Below are 26,632 nucleotides of genomic sequence, written 5' to 3' on the forward strand. Positions count from 1 at the left end.
GCCTGCCAATGACCAGTTACAAATAATTAAATTTGTGTTTTGATACATAATAACACTAAAGCTAAGCCATTGTTTTTTCTATTACTTTAAGCTATAAAGCAAAGATTAGGCTGTCCTTTGCCAAGAAAAAAAAAAAAGTAAGGAGGAAAAAATACTTAGTGGAAGAACACTTCTGTTCTGTTTCTGAACAAAATAAAAGCTCAAACACATGCTGAAACTAAGTGGGTTTTTTTGTTGTCTGATGGCTCCAATTATGAGGATAAGGTCAAACACTTAGTCTTTGGGGTTTTTTTTTTTTTTGTTTTGTTTTGGGTTATTTTTTCTAAAACCTACCACTCCAAGACAAAGGTAACAAACACACAAGTGATGGTAACATGCAATAACTATTTTTAATGAAGTTACTTTAATTGCATATATTGTTTTAACAAATGCATTTGCCTACACACATTTATATTTATATATGTGCATATAAATAGCTATATCTAAATATGTTCTATTTAATAAACATGTATTTGTATGTATATTTGTGTATATTTGTAGATTTTCATCCATTGGACAAACATAGGACACTTTAGAGAACACAAGAGAAATGGGTGCCTTTATACCAAAAATCTCTCCTGATAGGCAGCTTTCATTTCCTAAACCAGAAAAATACATCCTTTTAGCAAGAGGAATACAACACAGCAAACAGTATGCTGATGTCCAAAATGCATGACAGCACAACTTATCTCCCTATCTTACTAAGCAAGTCTGCAGCTTGACCCTATAATGTGCTAAATACTATGATGAGAGCTCGAGAGGCTAGAGCAGGCTAAAACCTATGCTTTTCCTTCCATGTGCACTTCAGAATGAGAGGAGAATCATTTTGTAAACTGAGTTGTATCTTGCAAACTTTAACTCTGTAAATTGAGCCAACGCATGGCTCTGATACAGCTGGGATTGTAAGGGTATTAAACATCATAAAAATGTAGTAACATGGATATTAGTAAAATGTTACTCAGGGCTCTGCTTAACCACGAGATTTTCAAGAAGCAGATGATGCTGTTTGTGAGAAATAGGATAGCTATGCCACACGCCTTTGGTACAGAAGTTTCTCTTACAGAGATGTTCATAATGGTCATGTTTTTCTATCTGTGCTAGAAATACTCTGTATATTGCAATTGTGTTAGTAGAGAATCACCCAGCTACCTTTTAGTTTCTTCCACAAAAGAGCTCCCTGCTTGCCTAATACACAGAGGAGGTCATACATTTATTTTTTTTTGTGACAACCAGACCAGACAGAGAAGTTACTACCCTACAAAAAAGGGAAAAAAATGGAATGAACTCTAAATGAACCTATAGAAAATTTCTTACTAAATTGCTTACTCGCTTAGCTGGAATACTTTGAAAGCCAAAACATAAGACTATTTCCTGACTGCTAAAGCTATTAAAAGTTAAATGTTCTGTCCCTGTGCTATACTTCTTTGTTCCATGTATTTCTGTGTCAAAACCTGCTATGCATTTTTCCCTCAGTCTTTTTTTTGCATTTCTTCCTGACCTGCTCATAGTAATTACCTTCCCAGTGTAAAATGGCATGTTTATATATGGGTCATTAGCATAGCATTATGGCAAATAAAACATATGGCCATGGGGTTAGACTTTGGCTTAGTCATGAGAATTGAATTTCAGTCTTTGTTCCTCTTCTTCATCTGAAGGTAATCCATGAAATAAAATCACCACTAAATAATTAACACAAGAAAAACAGTGCCTCAACATCCTCAGAGTTTGCTGGCATTTTTTTATCTTTGTAACAGTCAACAGTGATGTGCACATTTTTCTGGGTTGAAGACAAGCACTCTGCTGTGGTATTTCACTTTGACTAGAACACTCAAAGAATCATAGAATCATAGAATATGCTGAATTGGAAGGGAGCCATTAAGATCCATCAGGATCATCAAGTCCAACTCTTGTCCCTGTGTAGGGCACCCCCAGAATCACACCATGTGTCTGAGAGTGTCATTCAAATGCTTCTTGAACTCAGGCAGGCTTGGTGCTGTCACCACTTCCTTGTGGAGCTTGTTCCACTGCTCAACTGCCCTCTGGGTGGAAAACCCTTTTTTCCTGATATCTAACCTAAACCCTCCCTGATTCAGCTTCCTACCATTTCCCTGAGTCCTGTCTTTGCTCACAGGAGTGAAGAAATCAGTGCCAGTCCCCTCTCTTCTCCTCATGAGGAAGCCATAGACTGCAATGAGGTCACCTCTCAGCCTCCTCTTCTCCAAACTGAACAAAAAAAGTGACCTCAGCTGCTCCTCAGAAGTCATCCCTTCCAGACCCTTCACCACTCTTGTGGTTCCTCTTTGGACATTCTCCAGTAGACTGATGTCTTCCCACACTGCAATGCCCAAAACTGCACACAGTACTCAAGGTGAGGCTGTACCAGTGCAGAGTGGGACAATCACCTCCCCTGACACTGTGCTTGATGCACTCCAGGACACAGCTGCCTCTCCTGGCTTCCAGGGCACACTGCTGGATCATGTTCAGCTTGTCAGCAACCAGGACCCCCAGGTCCCTCTGTACCATGTTGCTCTCCAGACACTTGTTCCCCACTCTGTACTTGCAACCTGGGTTGTCGCATCCCAGGTGCAGAATTTGGCATTTGTCCTTGTTAAACTTCATGTGGTTGGTGACTGACCATCTCTCCAACCTGATGAGGTCTCTCTGCAGGGCCTGCCTGTCCTGAAAGGAGTTGATCACTCCTCCCAGTTTTGTGTCATCTGCAAACTTGCTTAAAATTCCTTCCAGTCCTGTGTCCAAGTTATTGCTGAAGATGTTGGAGAGGAATGGGCCAAGAATGGAGTCCTGCAGGACCCCACTAGTGACCAGCCACCAGCCTGATGTTACCCCATTCACTGTCACTGTGGTCAACCTGTGAGCCAGTTGCTCACCCATCATACAGCATGGTTATCCACCTGTATACTGGATATTTTATCCAGGATACTGTGAGAGACAGTATCAAAAGCTTTCCCTAAGTCCAGAAATATGACATCCACTGGCTTCCCTTGATCAACTGGGTAGGTTACTCTGTCATAAAAGAAAATTAATTTTGACAAGTAGGACTTCCCCTCATGAAGTCATGATGGCTGTGACCAATGATAATGTTATCATCCAGGTGTTTTTCAGTATCACTCAGAATGATTTTCCATAATTTTACCAGGCACTGAAGTTAGACTGACTGGCCTGTAGCTTTCAGGTTCCTCTTTCTTACCCTTCTTTAATATTGGTACAACATTAGCCAGATTCCAGTCCTCATGTGTATCTCAATTGAAGATCTTCTATCCATAAAAATAATTTTCATCACTTTTTCTATGTTCGTGTCCCAGTGGATGCAAACCTACAAATATTCTGATAAAGCAGTTGCCTGCAAACAGCATTTGTGACTGTGACTAACATTTCTCTGTGTGTTCTCAGGCATTAAGGGTCCTTCATGCTCTCATGGCTTCTGATGTCCAGAGCAGCCAGGTCTGTTTTTGAGGATAGCATCAACAAGCACCCAAAATGTAATCTCTTCCTTCTCTATTAAAAACAAAACCAGAGCATCTGAGAATGCTACAGCATATTCAGCACTGAGAACAAGTACATTTATTCTATCGTGCAGATATAGCTCTAGGAATGTAATTTTACAGGATGTTTCTGAAAATTGTACACCCATAGATACTTAAAGGGTGGATGTCAGAAGGAGGATCCAGTCTTTTTTCCAGCAGTGTCCAGTGGAAGGAGAAGAGGTTACAGGCACTTCTTTACTTTTATGGTAGCAGAGCACTGGAACAAGCTGCCCAGACATTCAAATGGAGATATTCAAAACACACCTGGACACCATCCTGTGCAACCTGCTCTAGGTGAACCTGCCCTGGCAGGGGTGTTGGGACTAGATGATCTCCAGAGGTCCCTTCCCACCCCTCTCTTCTTTAATTCTGCAATTCCATAATGCAAATTAGCAGTTGCTTCTGACTAAATCAAAGCCTGGAAAACAATTTGTCTTTGGACTGTTATGTAAAACAATCTTCTTGAAGATATTACATATATTATTAAAAAAGCCATAAGCAACCCATTCTAGCTTTGAAGCTGACCCTGCTTGGAGAAGGGCTTTTAATCAGGTGACCTTCCAAACTAAATTCGGTGACTTTCGTAAGTATGTCAAATACTCACTTGCCCAGCACTACTAACCTCAAAACCTAGTTTTGTTTATTTGAATGTCAGAATGGCTAAAGTTTTTCCGAGAAGTTTTCAGCACGGGCTCCTAGCTAAGAGGCCTATTCTACAACTACACTATTTACTGATACGAACTCAACTACGGAAGAGTCCCCATTGCCTCAGCACTTTGTTTCCATGGTAAAGCAGGATATGAAACCTTACATGGGCACCTCCTGCAGAATCAAAGAGAGGTTAATATGTCTTGATCATCAACACAACTACAGTCTAGAAAAGAAGCAATTTATACTTAGCAGGGTGGGAAGTGGCTGTAGGAAGAGAGTTGTTTTGTTTCCCTGTGGGACTACAGGGCTTGGTTGCCTCTGATTCACTGGGATGGTCTACCTCTAAGAAAAAGTAAAAAAAAAGAAAAAAAGTTTGGCAGGATACTAAATATGTTAGGACAGGGTAATCTTAACAAGACGTGCTGTCAAACTTCAGCAGCAGAAAAAAATGTGACCTGCTGCTTTTCATATTTAAGCAGGACGACTGCCTTCCCAGCCTACCCAACACAGCAGCACAACCCTCAGTCACAGCACATGGAGCAGCCTGCAGGCCTTTCTGGCAATTTCCCTGGGAAAAAGTAGCGGTGGGCTGGGAGGATCACGGCTCAGTAACCCTCGCTACATGTGCAGTACAGATACTGATGTGCCAGATCCAGGCAACCAATCAGCCCCTCCCTCACACACAGAACCAGACCCATCCCATATGGAATGTCGCTCTTCAAAGAAACTGCCATATGCTCTTTAAGTCCCCCCTCAGCTGATGTTAAAACCGATGTGAGGAGTCAAATGATAAAACAGATTACGTACTCCACAGAGGAGTGAAATCGGGGGCTCTGCTGAGTTGTTTGGGACGTGCTTGAGTGAGGTGGCGAGTGGTAGCACTGTCCCTGAAGTTCTCTCAAGGCAGCACCGTGGTCCACTGTCCTTAATTCCCGTCACCCTGACCCCAAGGAAACGCTCACACCCAGGACATTCCCTACGCATCTCCTACGTACCACCTCTCCCTCCCGCTGGACGCTCCCACCCCTCTCCGCGACCCACCCTCCCCAGGACCCCCCCCGGCTCCGGTCTCCCTCCTCTCCGGGACCCCCTGTACTCGGGGCGAGGCCGCCGACTCCAGCGCCTCCAAACGGTCGCGCCCAACACCGCGTTACGAAGGGGGGGGGAGAAGGGGCCAAAGCGCCCCCCACTCCCCCACCCCGGGCAATGGTACATTCCGCCGCCGAAGCTGCCTTCCCGCCGCCGGGTGTGCGCGCGACGCTTCTTCTCCGCTGCCTGTGGGGCGTCGGGAGTGGCGGTGTCGCCCGGTATCGTCCCGTATCGTCCCGTATCGTCCCCTGTCGCCCGGTATCGCTCCGTATCGCCCGTATCGGGTCGTGTCGGGCTGGGTCGTCCCGTTTCGCCCGTGTCGCGAGCGCTTTCCTTCTGCTCCCGCGCCGTCGGTCGTGCCCACGCAGTGAAGGAGTAAAGGGCCGTGCTTTGAAGTGTCCCCTGCACGGGAGGCTGTGATCGGGCCTTACTTCTACCCAGGGCGCTTTGCAGAGACCAGAGGTGCAAGAGAGCAAGAGGGTCTCTCGGACCCGGTGGGGATTGCGGTGTTGCCTTTGGTGGCTCTGTCCTGTTGCGGGTGTCCGTGAGAAGGGGACTTTGGTCTGCAAGCCATGTTTTGGGTGTGCTCAGGGGCCTTAAGAGAGTGAGATATTAAGCTTATAGCCAATGCAAATATTAGATGCCTGTTTTAAAGAATGGTGGAATTCAGACTAATGATGAGGCTATTTGACAGGCTCATTATTAAGTAATTACTATATTCAGTTGATGCCTGCAGTAGAAAATCAATATCTTGTTGTTTTGGCTATGAGTACAGGTTTCATAATTATATGAAGTAAAAATTAAACTTTAAATTCCAGAATCAGATCATCAGCTACAGGATTTTTAAAAGGGTGCTGAGAGAGCATGGACAGCAAGAGAGATTAAATAAAGATGCCAGATTTGTGACAGTCAAATATAAAATGAAATCTTTAATTTTTTCTCCCCAGTGAAATAAATACTATAGTTCAAATCAGGTGGGAGTCTGAACAGAAATGTGTTGGAAGACAACATACATAATATAAACAAAAATAAAAGTGATGAGTTTTCCTGCTGTAAAAATAACACATTAATAATACAACATTATTCTTAATTTACTGTTTCAGTTCAGCAGGAGTCTTTTTCCCAGTGGCACTGTTGCTTAACACTGCCAAGTACTGAGCACATCCTGTCTTCTGAGAAAACAAATGATGCCATGGAATAAGGAAACAAACAAAACAGCACACAACATGGCAGCTCCTTGAACTCCCATTCTCAATCAAAAATTAGAGTAAACCACATTTTTAAGAGCATGAGGAGAAGAAATAGTGACTGATGAACACGTACTACCCATGATAAAAACTGGAAAATCAGGGCTTGGTATTAAAAGTATACATTTAGATTATCAACTAATAGAATATTAAGATATGTAATTGTTCTGCAAAATGGAATGTCCTTAATAAATATTTTAAACTCCATTTTAGCAAGGCATTACACTGTATTAAGGTAGAAGTCACTAAGATTGCTAACTTAGTAAAAAGTCACTAATTTAACTTACCAGTGTTAGAAAACATTGAATACAAGAGAAAAATTACTCTTAAACCCATGGAACTCATATATTTATCCTACTGCTTTGGTAAATAAGATATATATACATAAATATTTTTAAATATTGAATGAGAAAAATAATTCAGTTATGTAATTTTGGCAGCAGTTGCTCATTTACATATCTTTTTCCACCTAATTTTTCTGTATTTCTCTCTGAAAATCCACTTAGTTTCTGGATACTGGACACATTCTAACTTCTGGCTCATCTCTCTTGTTGGCATTTTTTTTATTTGTAAAAAAGACAGTTCATATATTACCCCACAGAAGTGACTCTTACCTGGTATACAAGGTTTTTCTGCCATTGGACCTTTTGTTTCATGGAGCCTGGTGTTTAGAGATAGTTCCAGTAATTTTAGAAGCATTCACATCGTGTCTTTCAGATCCACATTGCAAACTTATGTTGAAGATTCTGTAAGCAGAATTTCTGTTCAGTTTAGGTATTGTGTTAATAATCTGGAATTATGTGGGTGCTTCTCCAAGTACTGTTCTTTGATTCATGCAGTAAGATTTATGTGCTGTGGTGTATCATCACTGGTATTAATGCAGGTTGTTTGGATTCTGCAATAATGCATGCCTGGTAAAATCTCATTTACTTAAGTAACATTTCTTAAATTAATCAAACAGCAAAAATTCGTCAGTTGCCTCTGGAGGGCACACAGTAGTGAATGAGTAGGTGTTTCAGTTGATTGAATTTGCTACTCCAAAGTAAGGACAAGAAAGCCTGTCTTTTCTAGCAGCACAGCTAAAAAGAAGTCAGTCATGGTTTTAAACCACTGTATGTGCAGGTGACTAATATATTTAGGTAAAATTGCATTGTTGTGTCTATGGAAGTAAATTGCAGCAAAAAAAAAAAACAAAAAAAACCAAGCAACCATACTCACCCTAAATCATCTAAATATTTGATGGATTTTGCTTGAGCTTTCTGAACTGCATTATTTCACAGGTTCTTAGGTTGGCTGACATTTAGGTTCACAGGCAAAAATCCTTTTAATTGAAAAAAAAAGAAAAAGTGTTCTTTGCTTATATTGTGCATATGAAAACTTTTGACATAGTATGACTGAGAGATGTGTTAATTCATATGTCTGTTTTTTATATATACGATGGTCTCTGGATTATGTGGTCCAGAAATAAATGAATCATAGCCATGAAGAAACCATGAAGAAGATCAGTGTAGTGAACCTTGATAAACTTTTAGATAACTTCTCTGAAATAGAAAAGGTAAGTGAAGAACGGAAAAGATGTTGATACTGCTATTTATAAGTATTTTGTGCAATTTAAGAAGCTTTTCCAGTGAAACTTTCTTGAAATTTTAACAGTTTATTAAGATGCCTTATAATACCAACTTGATTTGGAAGGTTTTTGTATCGACTCTATCTCAGTGATACGAGTGACTTCTGTGTAGTATGAGAATCCTTTGTTTCTGTCCTAGAATTCTAATGGTCCTGAGACAATTTTAGCTTCTCAGAAAAAGCGCGGTAATGTTCCTTTGTAGCCCTTGGAGATAGCAAATTAACACAGGTTTTCTGGACTATCCCTTCAGAAATGAGTTCTTTTTCTAGAAAAAATGTCATTGCCATAGCAGGAGCATCAGTTCTTAAATTCTATAGTCATTGGGCTCTGTTTTATGTATATTTTAGTTCTTAAAAGATTGAATCCCTGAGGAAAATCAGTCTTGTGTTTCTTGTTAGACCCACATTACACAACTCTCAGGTTATTTACTGATCTGTAAATAAATACTAGAGATAATATAAAAGGGGCACCTGAAATAAGTTTTGAATTTCTCATGTGAAAAACATACCAGTTCCTGCTGTCATTTGTTCCTCACATTGGTGCTCAGCAAGGGCACTGGCATCCTCATATGCAGAGCAGGAGGAAGAACCTAGCTGAGGACTGATCAGACTGTGGACTACAGAGCTGAGAGGAAGCCAGTTTATAACTAGTGGTGTAAGTCAGAGTTCTTAGTTCTGCTGGGTAAACTCAATATAACAGACCCCAGTCTATCATTCTCTATAGCAGAATTTCCAGAATGACAAATAGCACAAATTGCTGAGTGCAGTGTTGGAAAATTGTTAGATTTTATATTAATTTAAAACTCAAGATTTAAAATGTAAATAAAAATATTTTAATGTAACTTCAGTATTTTTGCAATTTTCTAGAAAATATCAGAAATTAATGAAGCAAACAACCTACTGGTTCTTCAGTTGGAAAAATATAACAGGTTATTAACATTAAGCCAGTCAAAGGAGGAATCAGTAAAAGAAGGTAAATATTTTTTTTAAGGATGGTATGGATTTTGCATACATTCAGGAAGCTTTGAGAAATATTTCCATTTTTTGTAGTCATATGAAATACAAAAAAAGCAAGAATCTAAGATACTGTGTGAAAAACAGTAATGCTTAATCTTGGGTCATGCGATGGAATCCATTCCATAAACTGGATAACTTTAATCCACAAACATACCTTGAGAACTGCATTAAAGTAACTGTTTTCCAGTTGATGTAAATATCAATACATTTTAAGATATTTTTGAATGCATGCAGAAAAGCATGAAAGAATATCTTTCCTTTTGTATTTTCTTTAATTCTGTAAATCTTTTTTCTTTTGATTGTATTATCTCCTTTTCTAATGAAACAATGTGTGGGCAGGAGAACAGGGAGAGGATCTTGGTCACCTGATGATATTCTTGTGCCTCAATGTTTACCTTACCTATTCATATAGACCAGTTGAGCTTCTAGTGAGCTGCTGCAGTTTACAAAGCCAGCATTTTTAAGCCAACTAACATTAGGAGTTATACTTAAAGTCCTAACCTGTAATTTATGTTAATTCATAGTTGGCTGCTTCTCAGAAAAGAGAGTTTGGTGTCTTTTTGGACAGTTCTCTGATATAAACCAGTGATCAAAGAAGCAAACACAGTGATAGGCATGATTATGAAGGAAATGGTGAAACAAACATGTCCCTGTGAAGTCTGTGATTTTTATGTAATATTTGGATCCTCCCCTTCTCATCAATATGGACATACCAGGACTACAAAATATAACAGAGAAGGTGACAAGATTTGGTATTGTCAGGGAGGAGCAAAGGACAGGGAGTCAGGAACCAGTGATGTAACAAGGCCCACAGAAAGAGGGGCCCCGACAGCTGAGACTTGCTTCCACTGTACCCATGCAGGGCTGGCCCAGTGAGGGCTGTCACGGTCAACCAGAAGTCCACATTACCAAAAAAGTATGAGGTCCAAAGTCAGGATAGGAAACTGAGTCAGGATCAGGTTCAGAAACAGTTACAAGCACCAGACAAGATCTGTTGATCACTAGCAGGTTCCTAGTGACAATTCAGGTCTGAAATCCATCTGGAAGTTGTTCCCTAGGCCATAAGCAGGGTCTGTGGATATATGCGATGTGGCTGCAACACAGCTGCTCAAGGTAGGCCAAAGGCAAATGCCTGAGCTTAAAAGCAGTTCCCAAGTGAAGGAAGGGCAGACATTTCTGAGTCTTCTTCCTGCTTTCTTTAGACATCTCTTTTCAAGGTCACTGGCTGTCCACCCATCTAGGTGGGCCTTAAGCTCAGCTATCACCCAAGACATGGGTGGGTAGGAATGCACTTTGGGCCTTCACAGGTTTGGTCACAATTTTGGAACATCTGAAGAAAGACTTAAAATGACTGCAAACTTCTCAGCCTAAAGAGAAAGAGTAGAACTGATACGATTCATGGCTGTAAAACTGTGAATGGCATAGAGAAAGTGTCTAGGAAATGAGTATTCACTGTTTAGTGTAATAAGGGAACTAAATGGAAATCAAACTTGCTGACTGATTTAAAGCAAAGAAAGGAGAAACTTTTCCTAATATTACAGAGTTGTTAAATGAGTTCCACAGAAGCTCGTGAATAACAGAAGCATAGATTAGTCCAAAAATAGTAGAAAAATTCATGTAATGAAACTGAACAAATTTGCTAAGCACAAAGACAGTACCTCTCATTCAGACAATACCCTCATTTTTGTGTTTTGGATACTGTGAGGATATATTAAGGATGGTGTTTATCCAGCTTTTTTTTCTTCTTTCCTGAAGTTTTTTCTACTGGGCATTGTGAAGTGGGATAGTAAACTGGACAGAACTCTGGTCTGACTCATTAAAGCCATGTGTTTCTCTATCAAGCACAAAAGACAATGCAGGACTGTCATTAAGAAACAAATCAAGAAGTGTCATTATTGGTAAAAACAGAGAGGAAGGGGTTTATACAAAAGTATTTTAGAAAGGGAGAAGAAAAGGTGGACAAAAAGAATAAATTATTTTTACCATGAAACCTCTAGGGTAAAAGGTAGCAGAGAAAGTGAAAGAGACAATTCAGGAAATCAGAGCAGCTGGGATGACTGCAACAAGGACTGTGGAAGTAGAGTAGCTGAAAACAGATGGAAGTCAGAAGAGGGATTTGAACTTTGTAGTACCTCACTTTGATAACAGTGAAATTATTTATAAGAGATAGTTATGTTGATATAACTTAAGAGAGCAAACCCTGAAGCTGTTTTGAAATACATGATGAAAAAAATGCGAATGGCAGAAGCCCAAGGAAAAATCCCAGAGCAATCAGCATAAATTATGAGCTTAAGTCTTAGCAGCAGGGATAGTCAGGGAAAAACAAATCTCAATAACATTTAAGCCATAGTAGTTGTGCAAATTAGTATGGATACAAATAGGAAACAGAAAAGTTGGAAGACAAGGATTATGGTGGATGGGTAAGAGAGATTTCAGAGCAATTAATAGCAGTAATGAAAAAGAGTGAAAAGCAGGAACTTGGAACAACATGGGACATGTAAGAGGTGGTTCTGAAAGCTAGTTGGTGGTAAGGAAGTAAAATGTAAATGAGAGATGCCAGAGGGATAGACTATATTTAGAAATTAAGACAGTTACCATGACTGTTCTGTTCAGTTAACGTGGTTAACAAGAAGGTAAACACTTTGAGTATCATGTAATGAAGTGCATATAAGTTTATATTTTTGAACTATATTCATTAACGGTGATCTGAAAGCAAGAGATTCACAAAACACATTGAACAGCAGATTGCCATAATCTGTAGTAGATCCAAAGGAACCTTCAGTTATACAGTTTCTGTGTGCCTAGAGCTCAGCAGTGACTGTAATGTTAAAAGTATTTCAGAAGGACATTAAAGTTAGTGCAGTGATTATAAATTTTAGTAAGTTTATAGTGTTGCTAAAACATTTTGCTTTTTCTTTTTGAAACAGATAGAAATGGTCTTTGCACCTTTGTCAATTTTACCTGCAACTTTGACCCTTCAGAAGGGGTAATGGCATACTGTGTATTCAGAGCAATAAAGTGTTCCTATACTTCCACTCTTTGTAGTACCTTTGTGAAAGTCAAAGAACAATGGAATTAGAAAACCATGGTTTATTATTGGTGGCATTATAGAGGGATCCTGTACAGAACTGGAAAAGACACAAGGAACCAAATGTAGCATTGATGTTTCTTTTATTTCTCTGGCAATAGTTATGCTAACAGACTGTAGCTGTGAGAAAGGCTTTTATACAGTGATATTGCCAACTGTGTCTTAAAAAAAAAATATTTCTCCTAGCCTCATGTCCCAAGCTGTTTCCCAAATCCCAGCTCAGCCTCATTTCCTGAAAATATCATTTGAAGTGTTGGTCCAAAGGCAACTGAAATTGATAGGTTTGGATTGCTGTACTAATTTCTTGATGAAGAGTGCCAACATACAGTCTTAATGTATGTACATTCTCAAGTTGAAGATCATTCTCAGGTTCATCCTATTACCAGATTAACACAAAAGGAAATGAATTTACAGGATAGTTGAACAACTCAGCCTTAGAATGTAAGGCTTAATAGTAGACCACAAAGAATTCACAGAAGAGCTTAAAAAAAGACATGAAAGACCACATGCTGGTGAATGGGCTATGTATGATTCCTAATAAACATGCTGCTTATAGCAGAGCAGACAGAAGGAGCACTGTGGAAGGAAAGGCTGTGTTGTGGCTGAAGGTTTTGTGGCTACTAGTGGTTATGAACCAGAGGAAGTGAAATTTTACCCTGGCTGAAGACGTCTTTGTTGGTTTGAGAAACAAACATGGGAATAGCATTTTGCACCTCAGGAAATCTCCAGCAAATGAGAACCTGAGGGATCCTTGATATTCTTGATAGCCAGAATTCTCTCTGCAGAACTATTTAAGGTAAAAGAAGACTAGGAATTCTAAAAGGAAGAAAGAAAATGTCTAAAACTCAAGGGAGAGGGGAGAGTGAAACACTTGAACCAAAGATAAGGTGGAAAAAGATGAGCAACTGGGCGAGCATATATATGTTCTCAAAGGTGATGAAGGAGCTTTGCTTTGTCTTTATATGTTCTTAGTTAAACAAAAGTGAGATTCAGGACCTTGCTTTTTATTTAGTGTAAATCATCAAAGATGCCTTTCAGACAGACACAAGTGTGACGTTGTTATTTTCCGCTCCTAAACTTTTCTTATGGTAACTAAATGGATTCCTGTCATGATGCAATTCTGAACTAAAATCTGCTGTAGCTTTAAAAAGAAAACAGTCACATTATTGCCTATGTAACACTTTACAGTGGATCTATTTAACATCTGCAGGATGGCATGTTTGTGAAGTTTGTGTTTCAAAGTTATTAAAGGAAAAAGTGGTTGATATAATTACCCTATTTAAAAACACAGTAGTTTCAATTATAAATTAAGATGGAAGAAACTGCAGTAAATTATAGATATTAAACATGGAATAAGAGTAGCTTGGACTTAAATAGCTGTAATTCATTGTAAGACCATCCTATTTTACTCAAAAGCATAGAGATCTTTCTAATGTGTGCATGAATTATAAGAGTTTCTGATTATTTCCCTGCATTTCAAATAGGAGAAAATTTGTAGTAGAACTAGCTAGTACAAATGGACATGCTAAGTTACTGCTTTCAACTTCCAATAGGATTTTTCCATAAACGCTTTTGATCAGTACAAGAACTGAGGAAAGACGATGTTTCTGTGCTGTTTGTGCTCCCTCTAGTGTTTTTTTAAAGCATGAAATGAAAGAGTACCACCGGCTAATTTACATAGCTACGTCAAAGCTGACTTGATGGAAGAGTAGACCAATGATAAAAGTGACTGGGTGGAAAAATGAATCTCTGAACTAGGATCTTAATTAATCTTAGTGAATCTCTTATTTGTAATGTAGTATTTAATTACATGACCTACAGTTTTCAACAGAGCTTTGGTCTCAGGAGATCAAAAGCCACTGAAGAAATGCAGTAGTACTCTGGAAACAGAAAACAGGTTTTAAGAATAAGAAACCTCAGTTTTAGTGTCCCCCATCTTCCATTCTTTGAATGTTTTGTAACTTGACTGATAAGGTTACAAGGAGCATAAGAGATAAAATAGTATTTCATTAAAAACAAAAGTTGTATTACAGGCAGTCCATGTGATGTTTAAATATTAAAAATAAAATTAATTAAATAAAATTATTAAACAGTAATATGAAAAGTGACAAAAAGTTGCATGTATGTACATACTCACATTATTATTTTCCTGACAATTAGGTAATGGAGATGTAGTAGCATGTTCTGAATCTCTCCAAGTTTACTTTGGAGACATGAATATATGCATTAACATGGAGAGAAAATGCAGGGAGTGGTTAGTGTTGGCTTTGTTCAAAAGAATCTTCGAAAAACGCTGTCAGGAATGTAAGCCTCAGTGTCATAAATTACATCAAATTGCTGGAATGCTGATATGGAAAACTTCCACTATTGCCCAGAAAATGACAACATCCTTGTTTTCTGGCTATAAACAAAAATGTAGTAGTTTTATGAAATGGCTCATATGGCATAAAATTGTTTTTAGCTATTGGCAATCTAAAACCTAAATTAAACAACAAACATAATAATGATTTGAGTTATTTCTCTAGACAGGAAGAAGATCAATAGTAGTATTTGTTGATGTTTATAAAATATTTGAGAATAGTTTAAAAACAAAGTATAAAATTGTAACAAAATTACTCAATAGTACTGGATTTTTAATTTCTTTTAGAATGTTCTTCTCTACAGAATGTTATAAAGGGTCTAACACAAACCATTGAAAACCAGTGCAACGTGAAAGGTAAAAGAAAAATTGTTAATCTATATATTGTAATGTAATTTAGAACAAGTAGACATATTGGATTTTTTTTTACTGATTTTCTCAAAGAGATAAACTCTCTGGCAGCCAAACATAAGGAAAAAGATACCTAAAATCAATCTTGTGCAGATTTTTTTGGTTTATATGCTTAGTGTCTCTTGCTGTTATGCTACTTAGAATCCATATATAAAAGAAGTTTTGCATCAATGAGTGGGTTTTTTTAATCAGTAGTTGGTCTTTAAATTTATTTCAGCATAGCTCAGGCAATGTTATGAGAAGTGAGAAAGTCATTCAACTGCTCTGTAAGCTATTAAAACACTTAGTAATAGTTTTATCACTTTGTTGTACCAAGAAGTCTTAATCTTCAGTGTAATATTAAAATTTAGCTATAAACACTTGCTAAAATTTAGCAATAAGTAAGATTTAGCTGTAAATACTTGACAATTGCTACTTTGAAATAAAATATATAAATATTTGCTGTCTCTTCATACCACAGTTTAGCTGTACAACATGTAGTTAATTTTAAAACTATTGTGTGTTCAAGGTGTATCAGCATAAACATTAATAAACTGCTAAAACCTGGAAGTATGGGGTTGCTTTAATACTCAAAGTGACTTTTTATAATCAAAAACGTTTTTCTAAAAGTTTTTTTCAAAATGCTTTTTCTAAATTCTATTTTTGAGGTACTATGTTCTAGTGTATTTTTAAAATTGCACCTTCCAATTTGAAATTGTAGGCATGATAAAAATACTGTGTTTTCTGAGCCATGGAACTTTGCATTTCCATTTTCTTCTATGCATCTATCTAAAGGCAAAAAAAAAAAAAAACCACTCCAAGGCAGTAATAACTAGACAAATATTATAGCTACAAATTTTCTTTAAAAATGGAGACTGAGATTTTGTAGCTCTGTCAGTGATGATTATCATGTCTACAAGAAAATTTCTTTTAGTTCAAACAAGTCAAAAAGGAAGTAATTTCCTTTTTCTACTTCTGGGCTAATAAGACTGTCAAAATGTACTTTCTAGTATTATCACATTTTTTTATTTATGTAGATGAAAATGATAGACTGAAGGGGACCATTCACGTCTTGGAAGAAAAATTAAAAACTTGTGAACAGGTATGTCACAAGTGATCATTCTTTAGATAGAGGAATGTTATTTTATCTCATATCTCTTCCTAGGTTTGCTACTGAAACTGTTGCACTTTTGCTAACATGCCTTGTGTAAAAAGAATTGTTCTCCTAGCAGTTTAAAAAAACAAACAAACAAAAAAAGCTGTATTTAGCTTTAATGTCAATTTTACATTCTGAAGTCTAATCCCTTGCATTACAATACATTTTTGAGTGGAAATAAGGTTTTGATAATTACAGTGCCTGCTGTACTGCCAGAGAATCAAGAACTGTCTGAATTTTTTCTGTAGTTTTATTTGGGAGTAAATACTAGAAAGGTAATAGGGCTCTAGTTTTTATCTCTGTCTCATAATAAATTCCATTTACAGTCTCTCTACTTTTTATATATGCCCCATTCATTTTTGGAAAGGATGTAACACAAGCAGAGCTAGTCACAGGTAATGTAAGTTGTCTTTGTTAAGACTGCAGGTCTGTTACATGTATAGGCTCAGGAATCTCACTGCTAATTTTTATTTGCCTGTGTTTGTAGTAGTTATGAGTGAAAATTAATTTTTTTATACCAAAAGTGCTGTTATCTTGACAATTTGGGAATAAAATAGGTAATGCCTTCTGGAAGGCAGGAGAACATTATGAGTCTACACATGGTTTACATGTGTGGGCATAGTGGACCTTCCTAATGTTCTTCTGAAGGCACCGACTTGACTATATGCAAATACATTATTACCAACCCATCAATACTGCCTTTTTGAGTGCCTCCAAGCATTGCCCTGCTGAGTGACTACCTGCCTTGTCAGAAGGCTCTGACAAGAGCTTTGTAAGCACCTCTACACTACCAGCTACAGCAAATTCCTTAATAATTTTGGAGGAAGTAATGAGAGCAAATTTACCTTAGGCATGCTCAGACTCTTTGCTGGAGTGTTGGTGCCACCAGAATCACTGGTGCTGGTATCACTGATGTTTCTGCTGCTGTTAGTATGAAGTTGTGGAATTCTTGGTATAAGCATTAACAAAATTCATACTTTAAGTAGAATTTGTTATACAATGTTACAGTCAGAAATCCACAGAGGTAGAACTACAGTCACATAATTAACAGGACTGGGGAAAGGAATATTCTCTCACTTTTCCTGTTCTCCTAATAAGTATTATTTCTAATTTTGTATTAACTGATAGCTGTAATACAATGAAATCTGCTACATTTTTCATCCACAGACCTCAGCCAGATTGTTTAGGGAGTAACTGGGTATTTTGAATTACCTGGATCAAAGATAAAGCAAGTACTGAATTACAGAGTACTGTGCATTTTTACATGAATGTTGTGCTTTGCAAAGACCAAGAGCACAGAAACCTCAAGATTTTAATGAAGCTTTTTACATTCATAGGAATATAGAGATCAGATTGAGAAACTTCTGATAGAAATGAAAAACAAAGAGGATGACCGCAAATTAGAAATAGCACAGTTGAATTGTGATATAAGAAAAAAATGTAAGTACAAGACTGAATGCTATGGCATTGGGTGAAACATTGACCTGTAAAAGCTAATAGTTCATCTAGGCTAAGTTCACTTTGTAGTGGAAACATGAAAACTAGAATTGGATAGTGTTTAATTGTGTCTTATTTTCGCTCAAGAGAGTAGAGAGTGGCAGTGAGGCAATAGTAGATGGCAGACAGATAAACAGAAAATCCAAAACAGACAGACACTGGGAACTTGAACCTAAAAATCTGAGGGAACTAAATTTTTTACTGAGTGTTGCCTGGAAAATTGCTTTGAACTATAAGTTAAACTGCTGTTTAAGAGTTCCAGTTATGCTCAGGAGAGTGTGACATTATTTTCACAAATAAATAATATGAAAATGAGAAAAAACTTCAGTATTAATTTTTGGCATAGCCTTGAAAAGTAGAATTTTTTGGTTATCCACTTCACTGAAAAAAGACAGACAACTCTTTGTAAAACCTGATACTTCTTTAAAGAGACTCTGACTTACTGGAATGGGATAGAGTAGTTTTCAGATAGTTTTAAAGTATGCTTTTCTTGAATTGAATTTTTTCTAGTGAAATATCAACCTGCTGTTTGAGGAAGTTTTAGTATTTGGGATGTGATGTTATTTTTCCACCTGAACATCTTCTGTAATAATTGTATCTGATGTTACTAGTTGAAGTGAGAGAAGCTGAATATAGAGAAGAGAAAGAAAAAAAAGAACTAGAAATATTAGAGCTAACTAGACAGCTGAAAATTCAAAATGAAGAGAAGCAGAATGAAATCATTAAAATGCAAATAGAGGTATGCATTGCAAAGCGGATTTAAAGATCAGTTGGGCTTTATGTAAACTAAGACACTGTGTAGTGAAAATGTCAAATACCACTTAAGAAAATACATGATGGAACCTGGGAAACATAAAAACCAATTGACTTTGCAAAGATCAGTGACATGGGCTATCTTCTACAGTGGTACCTGAGTCACTTCTGTTTAGGAATTGAACATCTGAAGGACTTGGGATTGCTTAGCCTAAAGAAAAAGAGGCTGAGGAGAGACCACATTACTCTCTGCAACTTCCTAAAAGGATGTTATAGTGAGGTGGAGGTTGGTCTCTTCTCCCAAGTAACCAGTACTTGGGGAATAAGATAAGAGGAATTGGTGTAAAGTTGTTCCAAGGGAAGTTCGGATTGGATATTAGGAAGAATTTATATACTGAAAGAGTGGTCAGGCATGGGAACAGGCTGCCCAGGGAAGCAGTGGAGTCACTGTCCCTGGAGATACTTAGAAACACCTGGACCTAGTACTTGAGAACATGTTTTAGGTCGCTGGTGGTGATGGGTTGATGTCTGACCTTGATGATCTTGGAGGTCTTTTCTGACTTCCGTGATTCTATGATTCTAGACTTATACTATTTACTTTTTTAAATATTTTGAGATTTTTTTTTAATAAGCATAATATCTAATGACGTTCTTTTTAAAATAAATTTAAGTACTGTCACTGTCCTAGGATTAAATAGTAGTAAGCTTGATATTACTACTTGCAAATATAAAATCCAATTTAAAAGGGAAAAATAAGTGAAAGCTATGCATCAATTACTTACCATACTTTTTCTCCTCTTGGTTCTTAATGTTTTATCTCTTCCCAATTCTTTCAGTTCAATGCTAAACTAGCAAGAGTTCAGAATAAGACAACAAAATCATTTTCAGATGCTTCTGTCTTGCCACAAAGTATTTATCGAAGGGTATGTGCCTTAATATCTGCAGTCTGCAGATACTAAATACTGTTACAGCCTCTTTCAAACAGCATTTCACTGTGGTTTCATGGTTTGCTCTGCAACAAAACTTTGGGGATGGATGAATGAGGATGTGGAGTTTCATGCATTACAGATCCAACTTAACTCTCTCCCACGTTTCCCTGCCAACCTCTAGACAACTGATTTCCTGTCTTTGCACTGATGTTCACATAGTCAGGATTCAACAATAAAAGCCAACATGTGGCTCTATTACAGAGTAGTTAACATAGGGACTTAAGACAGTGCAGATAAATGACTGTGATATAAATTAGTTATGTGCATTGTTGTCTTTGTAGGCCTGGAACTTTGGGACGTGACAGAAAACGGGAATCTGGAAAAGTCACATGTGTAATTATGTGATGCAAAATACTAGGAGAAATACTATAATATTACTCCTTAGCAGTTGCATATTGTATTGGTACATAATTCTATGTGATGTTTAACTATGAAGCCTTTGCTTGTATTTATAGAAGCTGCAGCATCTCCAGGAGGAGAAAAACAAGGAAATTGCAGTTCTCCGAACCACCATAAGGGACTTAGAGCAGCGTCTTAATAAAGGGCAAGACCCACACTTCAAACGGAGGCGATTTTAGAGCATGATGTGAAGTATTTCAGTGGTGCATGATATGCAATACAGAAAGTTATCTTTCAAAACCTGAGAGCAAAAGCAACATGTGAAGAAATACTGATTATTTTTTATTGAAAATGCTCTTGTCAAATATTCCAAAGGCATGCATTCTTTCTTGCTAATCAGCATTCAAGATAAAAAGTTTCAAGCTTTGTAGGAGTAATAATTTCCCCATTAAACCATGATTAATTGTGGTATACACTTTCAAAGCAATTGTCCTTTCTTGAATATTCTCTTTTCACCCAGGAATCCTTCAAACAACTATATTTTTACTTAGTTAATCAAAGGTTAGGAATGCTAAGCTACACACAGAGAAATTACACAGGTTTAAGTGGCATATCAACTTACTCGTCAATACTCATCAAACAAAGATAAACATTAAACCAAGATTAATTTTTTTCTGCAACTCCCTTTTATGATACTGATTTTGCATGAGGAGTTGTTAACATTGCTTCTCACTTTAGGCATGATCTTACTGATTTGGTGGGAGTTTATAAGATGTAGCAATATGTATTAATGGATCCTGGTACCACATCTAAGCCACAACAGTTAAGCATATAAATCTGTTACTTTAGTATAATGCAGTTACTGCTTGTATCTTACACTTAAAATAAAAAGTTATCTTGGCATATTGCTCAGGAGTAAGCTTTTCATGTATGTATTTTGTATCCCCAGGTTAGAAAGAAAAAAAAAACCAAAACAACTTTCCATCTTCTTGATAAAAAAATGATTAAAATATCTGTTTTGGTTATCTTCTATTCTTGGTTGCAAAACATCAAACAGGAGCCCCTAGGTCATAGTTTATGCTCCTGTCCTCACAAATGCAAGCAGAATGTTAGAAGAGAAAAAAGACAGACATATTAATCAAGAATGCAGACACCTTCCCAGTGCAACTGAAAAACAAACTAAGAGTCAATTAAATGAAGATTTTCACTGATGGAATTTGACAGGTACACTGTAATTCTAAGACCACTGTTCTACAAGTCTACATCTTTGCACTATTTTAACTCTACACACCTGTCTCTTTTTAGTTGAGGGCAATAAAACCACTGAATCTGTTAATTTTTCCATTCTCACAACTACACTAATTTAGGTGGTAGGGACTGCCTTACATTTTTAAGGTGCTTAGTTTGTTTTTCAGGCTCAGTTTTGTGCCTCTTCCTGTCACTGTCAGGTGTCACTAGATACACTTTCTCCTGCTGCTGGTGACTGTCAGGCAGCAGTGAGCAGACGTCACTGTCAGGATTCAGTGATGTCCTCTGCTAACAGCTGTCCGTGTCACCTGCAAGAATTTGGAAGTGCTCCACGACACTGTCAAATGACAGAATTTCCTATCTCTTCAAACAGAAGGTGTCGACAATGTCAGCATCAGCTACTAGAAATTGAGTCTGATGCTGTCTGCCAATTTCAAGTTAACTGGTTTTTACAGGTGGTTTTCCCCTTTTTTCATAGCTTTTTATCTTGTGTAATTTCTACGTTTTCTCCTGGGGGAACTGCCTCTACCTGTGCAGTACTGCCTGTCTGATCCTGTCTGCTATGGCCAAAAACTCTATGATGTCGACCGCTGTGAGGATGCCTTTGAGTTTCCGAAGGAGCTTGCTGGTTCTCATTTCTGGAATGATGACTGCCCTTGCGATGGTGATGGTGTCTAAGCCTGTGCAGGTTGTGGTGATGCAAATGTTGACCATTTGGTTTGGATTCTATCTCTGCCAGCTTCTCATCTGCTTTTTTGGTGATGTTTTCACATATATCATCAATATCAGGTTCCTGTGAAACAGAAGCTTGCATTAAATACAAGGCATAATATTTAACTAAACTGGTGGTAAAATATGAATTACCTTAACATTTCTGCAGAACCTGAAACACAAATTATTTGTGCTACTTTGCTCAAGAAAGATACAAGTGTGTCAGAAAGAAAACCTTGTTTTACAGCACTGCTGATAACTAGGCAGGGCTCCTAATATAAACTTCTAGGGATTACAATTCTAGTAATTGCTAATAAAAAAATACTCTTTTTTCTAGGATTACAAATCTGACCTCTTTGAGGCCTATGATGAGCTGGAAAATTGTATGATGGAATTAAAACATTATTCTTCTCATTAAACCTGCATGATTTCTATGCATGTACAATTCCTGATCATCCTTAAAGTAGTTTTGATCTTAAGTTACATGTAAATTAAAGCTACCCCATCTTCTATAAAAGTAATTTATCACCTTGCATTATCATTTGCTTAACTACTGTATACTGTGTTTAAATGTATACTTAAAGGAATAATAACTCAAACCAGCTCAAATTTGATTCCAAGGATTAAAAAAACCCAAACCAAACCAATTTAAGTAACTACCCATCCCCAAAATCAAGGGCACCCAATTGCCTGCTAGGTGTACATAACTCCAGAAATAGAATTAACCCCCAAGACTGCGTTCAGATTTCTGAAAAGTACTTACATTTCTATTAACTACAGAAATTCAGATAATAACATAAATTAGATCTAATTCACTTTGAAGTATGTTTAGAAGCTCTGCTCAAGACACATGAAAAGTGTGAATTATGTCTTTTTTTATTAATGACAATGAATTATTTTTTTTTTAAAATACCAGTCAACTTCAGAATCCTTTCCTAGTGTATAGGTAGAATTAAACAAGAAAATACCATGTAAGAGCAGTTTCCACACTTGTTTTCACAATATGCAATCTTAATAGATTCTTCTACATATTGGAAAGACAGGAAGGAATAGGGCAGACCCAGATGATACACAAGACGGCCACATCTAAGGAGAGAAAGAACTTTTTGGTTACTTATACACAAAGAAACACCTAAAATTAAATATCTCTCACATCAGTGCACCCACACTCGCACAGTCCCAGAGGCAAAACCAAGACCTGCCTTACAAACATCTGCCCACCCAACTGCAACACTCAGTAGAATGAAGCATAATTTCTGGCTTACTGAGTAACTCTCCTGTCTGAAGCCTCTATTTTAGTGGCAAGTACTTTACTTAGTGCAACTCAGAAGTTTCTGATGTCTTCTTATGAGGTAACCAGGTTATTTGCAAATCAATCAAATAACACAGATGTTTACAAAGCATTATTCCAAATACACACAAATATTTTCCCATGTTGCCTCTAAACACAAACCTGTCATAGATGAGAAAGTCATCTTTGTTTCCATTTAAGATAGTCCAGACATCAGCTTCCTGTTCTTCTTGCTGGTAAACAGTAATATATTCTGAAACACTTTCTTTCAGTAGGTGAATTTTCCTCTGGGAATAAGCTCCTTGATGGTTGACAACCACATACGAGATATTGACCAGTCCTTCATTCTCTAATTTTACTCGCAGGTCCTCCAATCTAGTGGAGAATGCAAGGAAGAAAGACCAGAAATCGTTACAGAATCAAAAAGTTTGCCACATTGTGCAAAAGTAGGATGTTTCATCTTACTTTTATTACAGTGAATATTATTTTCTCCCAGTTCTAATAGCAACAGTCTAACATTATTAAAATATTCTTGTCATTTGCCATGAGTATTAACAAACATGGCCCATTCTATAACAGCCAGGATAAAGTGTGGCTACAGAATGTGCGCATGGCCTGTCTGACAGGTTACTAGTCTTACCCTTTCGTGTCCCATCAGAAAAAGTCTCTTTGCTCTACCGTACAAGAAGATGTTTTCTAGCTATATGATGTTGTGGGTTTTTCCCCTTTTAATGTGTATCCTTCCTATTGAGTTACTTTAAAAAGTCTTTCTCCCACCCCACCCCTATTTCAGGAAGTAGTCTAGGACTTAAAAGGTTCTTAAAACCTTTCTAAAATGTACAGTCAAATAAAACAATCTTGAAAGCCATTATGACTTTTTCAAATCTAGTTCTTAGAAAACTCAAAGACTATTATAATATGAAGTTATGCATGCTAAAGGGGTAAACTAGGGTGTTATTACAGTGCTTGAAAATCAAGCTCTGAAACCAGTACTATGAATTTCTAAATCAAAATGATTTCACAATCAGTACATAAATCCAAGACAAGGGCTGTCTGCGATTCCTATCTGGATCAGCTTAAAAGTGCTTGCAGCTGTTACTGTCATGAAACTTAATTGCAGAGAAGTAGGTTCTAGAAACCAGAGCACCAGTATCTCAGGTCTTGCATGAAAATATAAACACAAAGGCCAGTATATTCCTTATTTTCTGGGTTGTTTTTTTTATAAATCTAGGATCTCTGAACAAGAGCTGGGAAAGCATATTAAAAGCACATTCCAATTTGCTTTTTCCCCTGCAGATCTTGCCTAAGAAATCAGTGATCATAGGTGTGTTTGTTTCAGGTATTCTAATCATGTCAGAGAATGATGACATTTCTGGACTTCAGCATCTTTACTACAATAATAATCTGTTGCTAACTGAAGCATAGTCCTGAGGAACTGCTTTGTTTGGGTTTGCATTTCATTAATGTCAAGCTGATCATACTTCTATGTTGCAATTGCTAGTTAAAGAATCTGAGCCACTGGCACAGAACACTCCTGCTGAGAGCTAAGCTGGTCACGGGGTCACACATGCCAGCTGGGATGGTGGCCACTGGAGAAGCTGAAGTTCATTGAGTGCATCTGCAGACAGGGACGTGTATTATCCTCAGACGCCATTAAAAAATTGACCAGCCATGTTTTAACCAAAATTGCAAAAAAGATTTATGCTTACCTGGAAGCCTGCTGCAGGCACAAGTATCAGCTAGCCTGGAGAAGAGCCACCACTGTCACGGAGCCCCTAGAGTTCAGCATTGGGTTCTCCTCCCCAATACGCCATTCCGGGGGCTCCTTGCAGTTCTGGATCTCTTCCCCTCCTCCTGGGAGGAGACAGAGAGCCAGAACTAGCCCCAGCCCTGCCCACATGGCTGGGTTTTATCTGAAAAGAGAAAAAATAAACAAGATGAGATCTGTGTTTAAACTAAGTTCGGGCTCTTAAATTCCCATAACAAAACACAGCAGGATATTGGCTCCATTTGTTAAAAAAAAACAAAACTAAAACAACACAAAGGAAAAAGAACAAAAAAAAAAAAAAAAAAAAAAAAAAAAAAAAAAAAAAGGAAAGGAAAAAGAACAAAAAAGAACACCAAACACACCTGTAAAAATACATTCGAGCTGTTTCGGTTGGTTTTGTTTATGTGTTTCTTGGGGTTTTGGTTTTCTGGTTTGGTTTTGGTTTATGTAAGCATTTGAAAATTAAGTGTTCAAAATAAATGAATTTTCCTTCAGGACTACTAATCAGTTACATTGTTCCTTCCTAGTTTTAATTTGTTGTTGCCTGTTTTTAATACTCCAGTGATTCTAAAGTGCCCTCATTTCTTATGTTTTCACATAAGTTGTGGGGAGCCAGTTTATGCTAGTAAGAATCAAGACAAGTTCACTCCAGATTCCAGAATAATTCCACTCAAAAGTATTTGCATCAATAGCGCATTGTGGTACACAGGAAGTATTATGGAACCTGGCAGAAATGTAATAAGGGACTTAAGAATTTTACAAGTCAGTCTGTAGTATTTGGATCCCATCTCTTAAGAAAACAGGCACCAGAAACATTTTTAGGCAACAACAGGAAATGAAAACTTGGTTTCAGGATTCCTCAAATTTTACCAAATCTCCTACCTACACTTATTCCATTTAATACTTATGAAAACAAAAGCATATGAGAAACTCTGTAATTATCTTTTCCTTTAATGCCATTAAAGTAAAATATTTTTTGCTTAATAGGTTGAGAAAATGCCCATTTTAAGAAATACATAAAATCATAAAGTGGCTCCCCAGCATGTCCTAGGTTGTGGAATAGTATAGTTGCATCAAAGTCTAACAGCAAAGACAGTATGTTTTGGAACTGCTAAGTTCCAATAAATAGCATACATCTTACTAAACTTGCCATAGTCTTAAGAAAAATAAAACATTCTAATAAAATGTTTTAAAAGAAAGCCAACACCGTTTGTGAACTCTACCTGTCCCTAATGTTTTTTTCCTGGACCTTAGGTGCATTACTCTGAACTGTGGTCCAACAGATGTCAAGAGGACCATTTTTTTTTTTCACTCTTTTCTTCACATCTGGAAATCTGCCTGCCTTTGTAGCCTTCATAAACACATGGAACTCCTGTGACATCTTGAGATCCTTCTGTGCCTTCATAGCCTTCTGCCGCACCCAGGCACAGCTGTGTCTCACCCCGTGAGCTACAAAGAGCTGTGCTCTGCATTACACTGCTCTCTGCATTTCAACTTTCTAGTTGGTTTCCAGTGGAAATTTCCACAGTCAGCCCTTTCAGGCAAAGAAGCAGGACACACTCTGCCAAATCTTAACTCATGTAGCTCTTTCATAGCAAAACCAGCACACTTACCCTCTCCTTTCCTTCCCCCTCCTCCTTGGCAGCTCTGCTCAACTCCACTGCGGAAGAAAACACTGCGGGGGAAAGGGCTGTGGTATTTATACGGCTCTTGTTTATCTCACTTTGCAGACACGGTTCAAAGTTCAGGGAGCTTATTCTGGGTGACCTTGCAAGCAAAGCAAAACCCTTTAGCAAAAGTAGATGAGATGTTTCTCCATTAACTAATTC

The 26,632-nt window shown here is 37.6% G+C and overlaps 2 protein-coding genes across 5 annotated transcripts; one reads left to right on the forward strand and one right to left on the reverse strand.

Moving 5' to 3' along the window:
* The first annotated feature begins 5,461 nt into the window (after positions 1 to 5,461).
* On the forward strand, positions 5,462 to 20,320 carry CCDC152 (coiled-coil domain containing 152). Of its 4 annotated transcripts, none has more exons than XM_071731872.1 (9): positions 5,462 to 5,786; positions 8,034 to 8,126; positions 9,065 to 9,170; positions 14,950 to 15,018; positions 16,089 to 16,153; positions 17,545 to 17,647; positions 18,316 to 18,443; positions 19,294 to 19,380; positions 19,728 to 20,320. In XM_071731872.1, exons 2-9 carry the CDS (start codon positions 8,040 to 8,042, stop codon positions 19,746 to 19,748), a joined length of 666 nt encoding a protein of 221 aa, XP_071587973.1. In that variant the 5' UTR covers positions 5,462 to 5,786; positions 8,034 to 8,039; the 3' UTR covers positions 19,749 to 20,320. The 4 variants fall into 4 exon arrangements, with proteins under 4 accessions (XP_071587973.1, XP_071587970.1, XP_071587972.1 ...); XM_071731869.1 differs by having other exon boundaries at positions 19,902 to 20,320; XM_071731871.1 differs by lacking the exon at positions 14,950 to 15,018 and having other exon boundaries at positions 19,902 to 20,320.
* SELENOP (selenoprotein P) lies at positions 20,107 to 26,562 on the reverse strand. The gene is given in 5 exon segments (XM_071731868.1): positions 20,107 to 21,826; positions 22,713 to 22,830; positions 23,198 to 23,410; positions 24,745 to 24,947; positions 26,421 to 26,562. Coding segments are annotated over 4 exon segments (1,164 nt in total). The 5' UTR covers positions 24,936 to 24,947; positions 26,421 to 26,562; the 3' UTR covers positions 20,107 to 21,184.
* Between the last annotated feature and the right edge of the window lie 70 nt (positions 26,563 to 26,632).

The sequence above is a fragment of the Heliangelus exortis genome, chromosome Z (genome assembly GCF_036169615.1).
Source record: "Heliangelus exortis chromosome Z, bHelExo1.hap1, whole genome shotgun sequence".
Classification (NCBI taxonomy): Eukaryota; Metazoa; Chordata; class Aves; order Apodiformes; family Trochilidae; genus Heliangelus; species Heliangelus exortis.

Bases quoted from the DNA above. Each gene is read 5' to 3' on its own strand.
- CCDC152 (XM_071731869.1), top strand. From the start codon at position 8,040: ATGAATCATAGCCATGAAGAAACCATGAAGAAGATCAGTGTAGTGAAC. The intron at 8,127-9,064 runs GTAAGTGAAGAA...GCAATTTTCTAG, and splicing joins ACTTCTCTGAAATAGAAAAG to AAAATATCAGAAATTAATGA. The intron at 17,648-18,315 runs GTAAGTACAAGA...TGATGTTACTAG, and splicing joins TTGTGATATAAGAAAAAAAT to TTGAAGTGAGAGAAGCTGAA.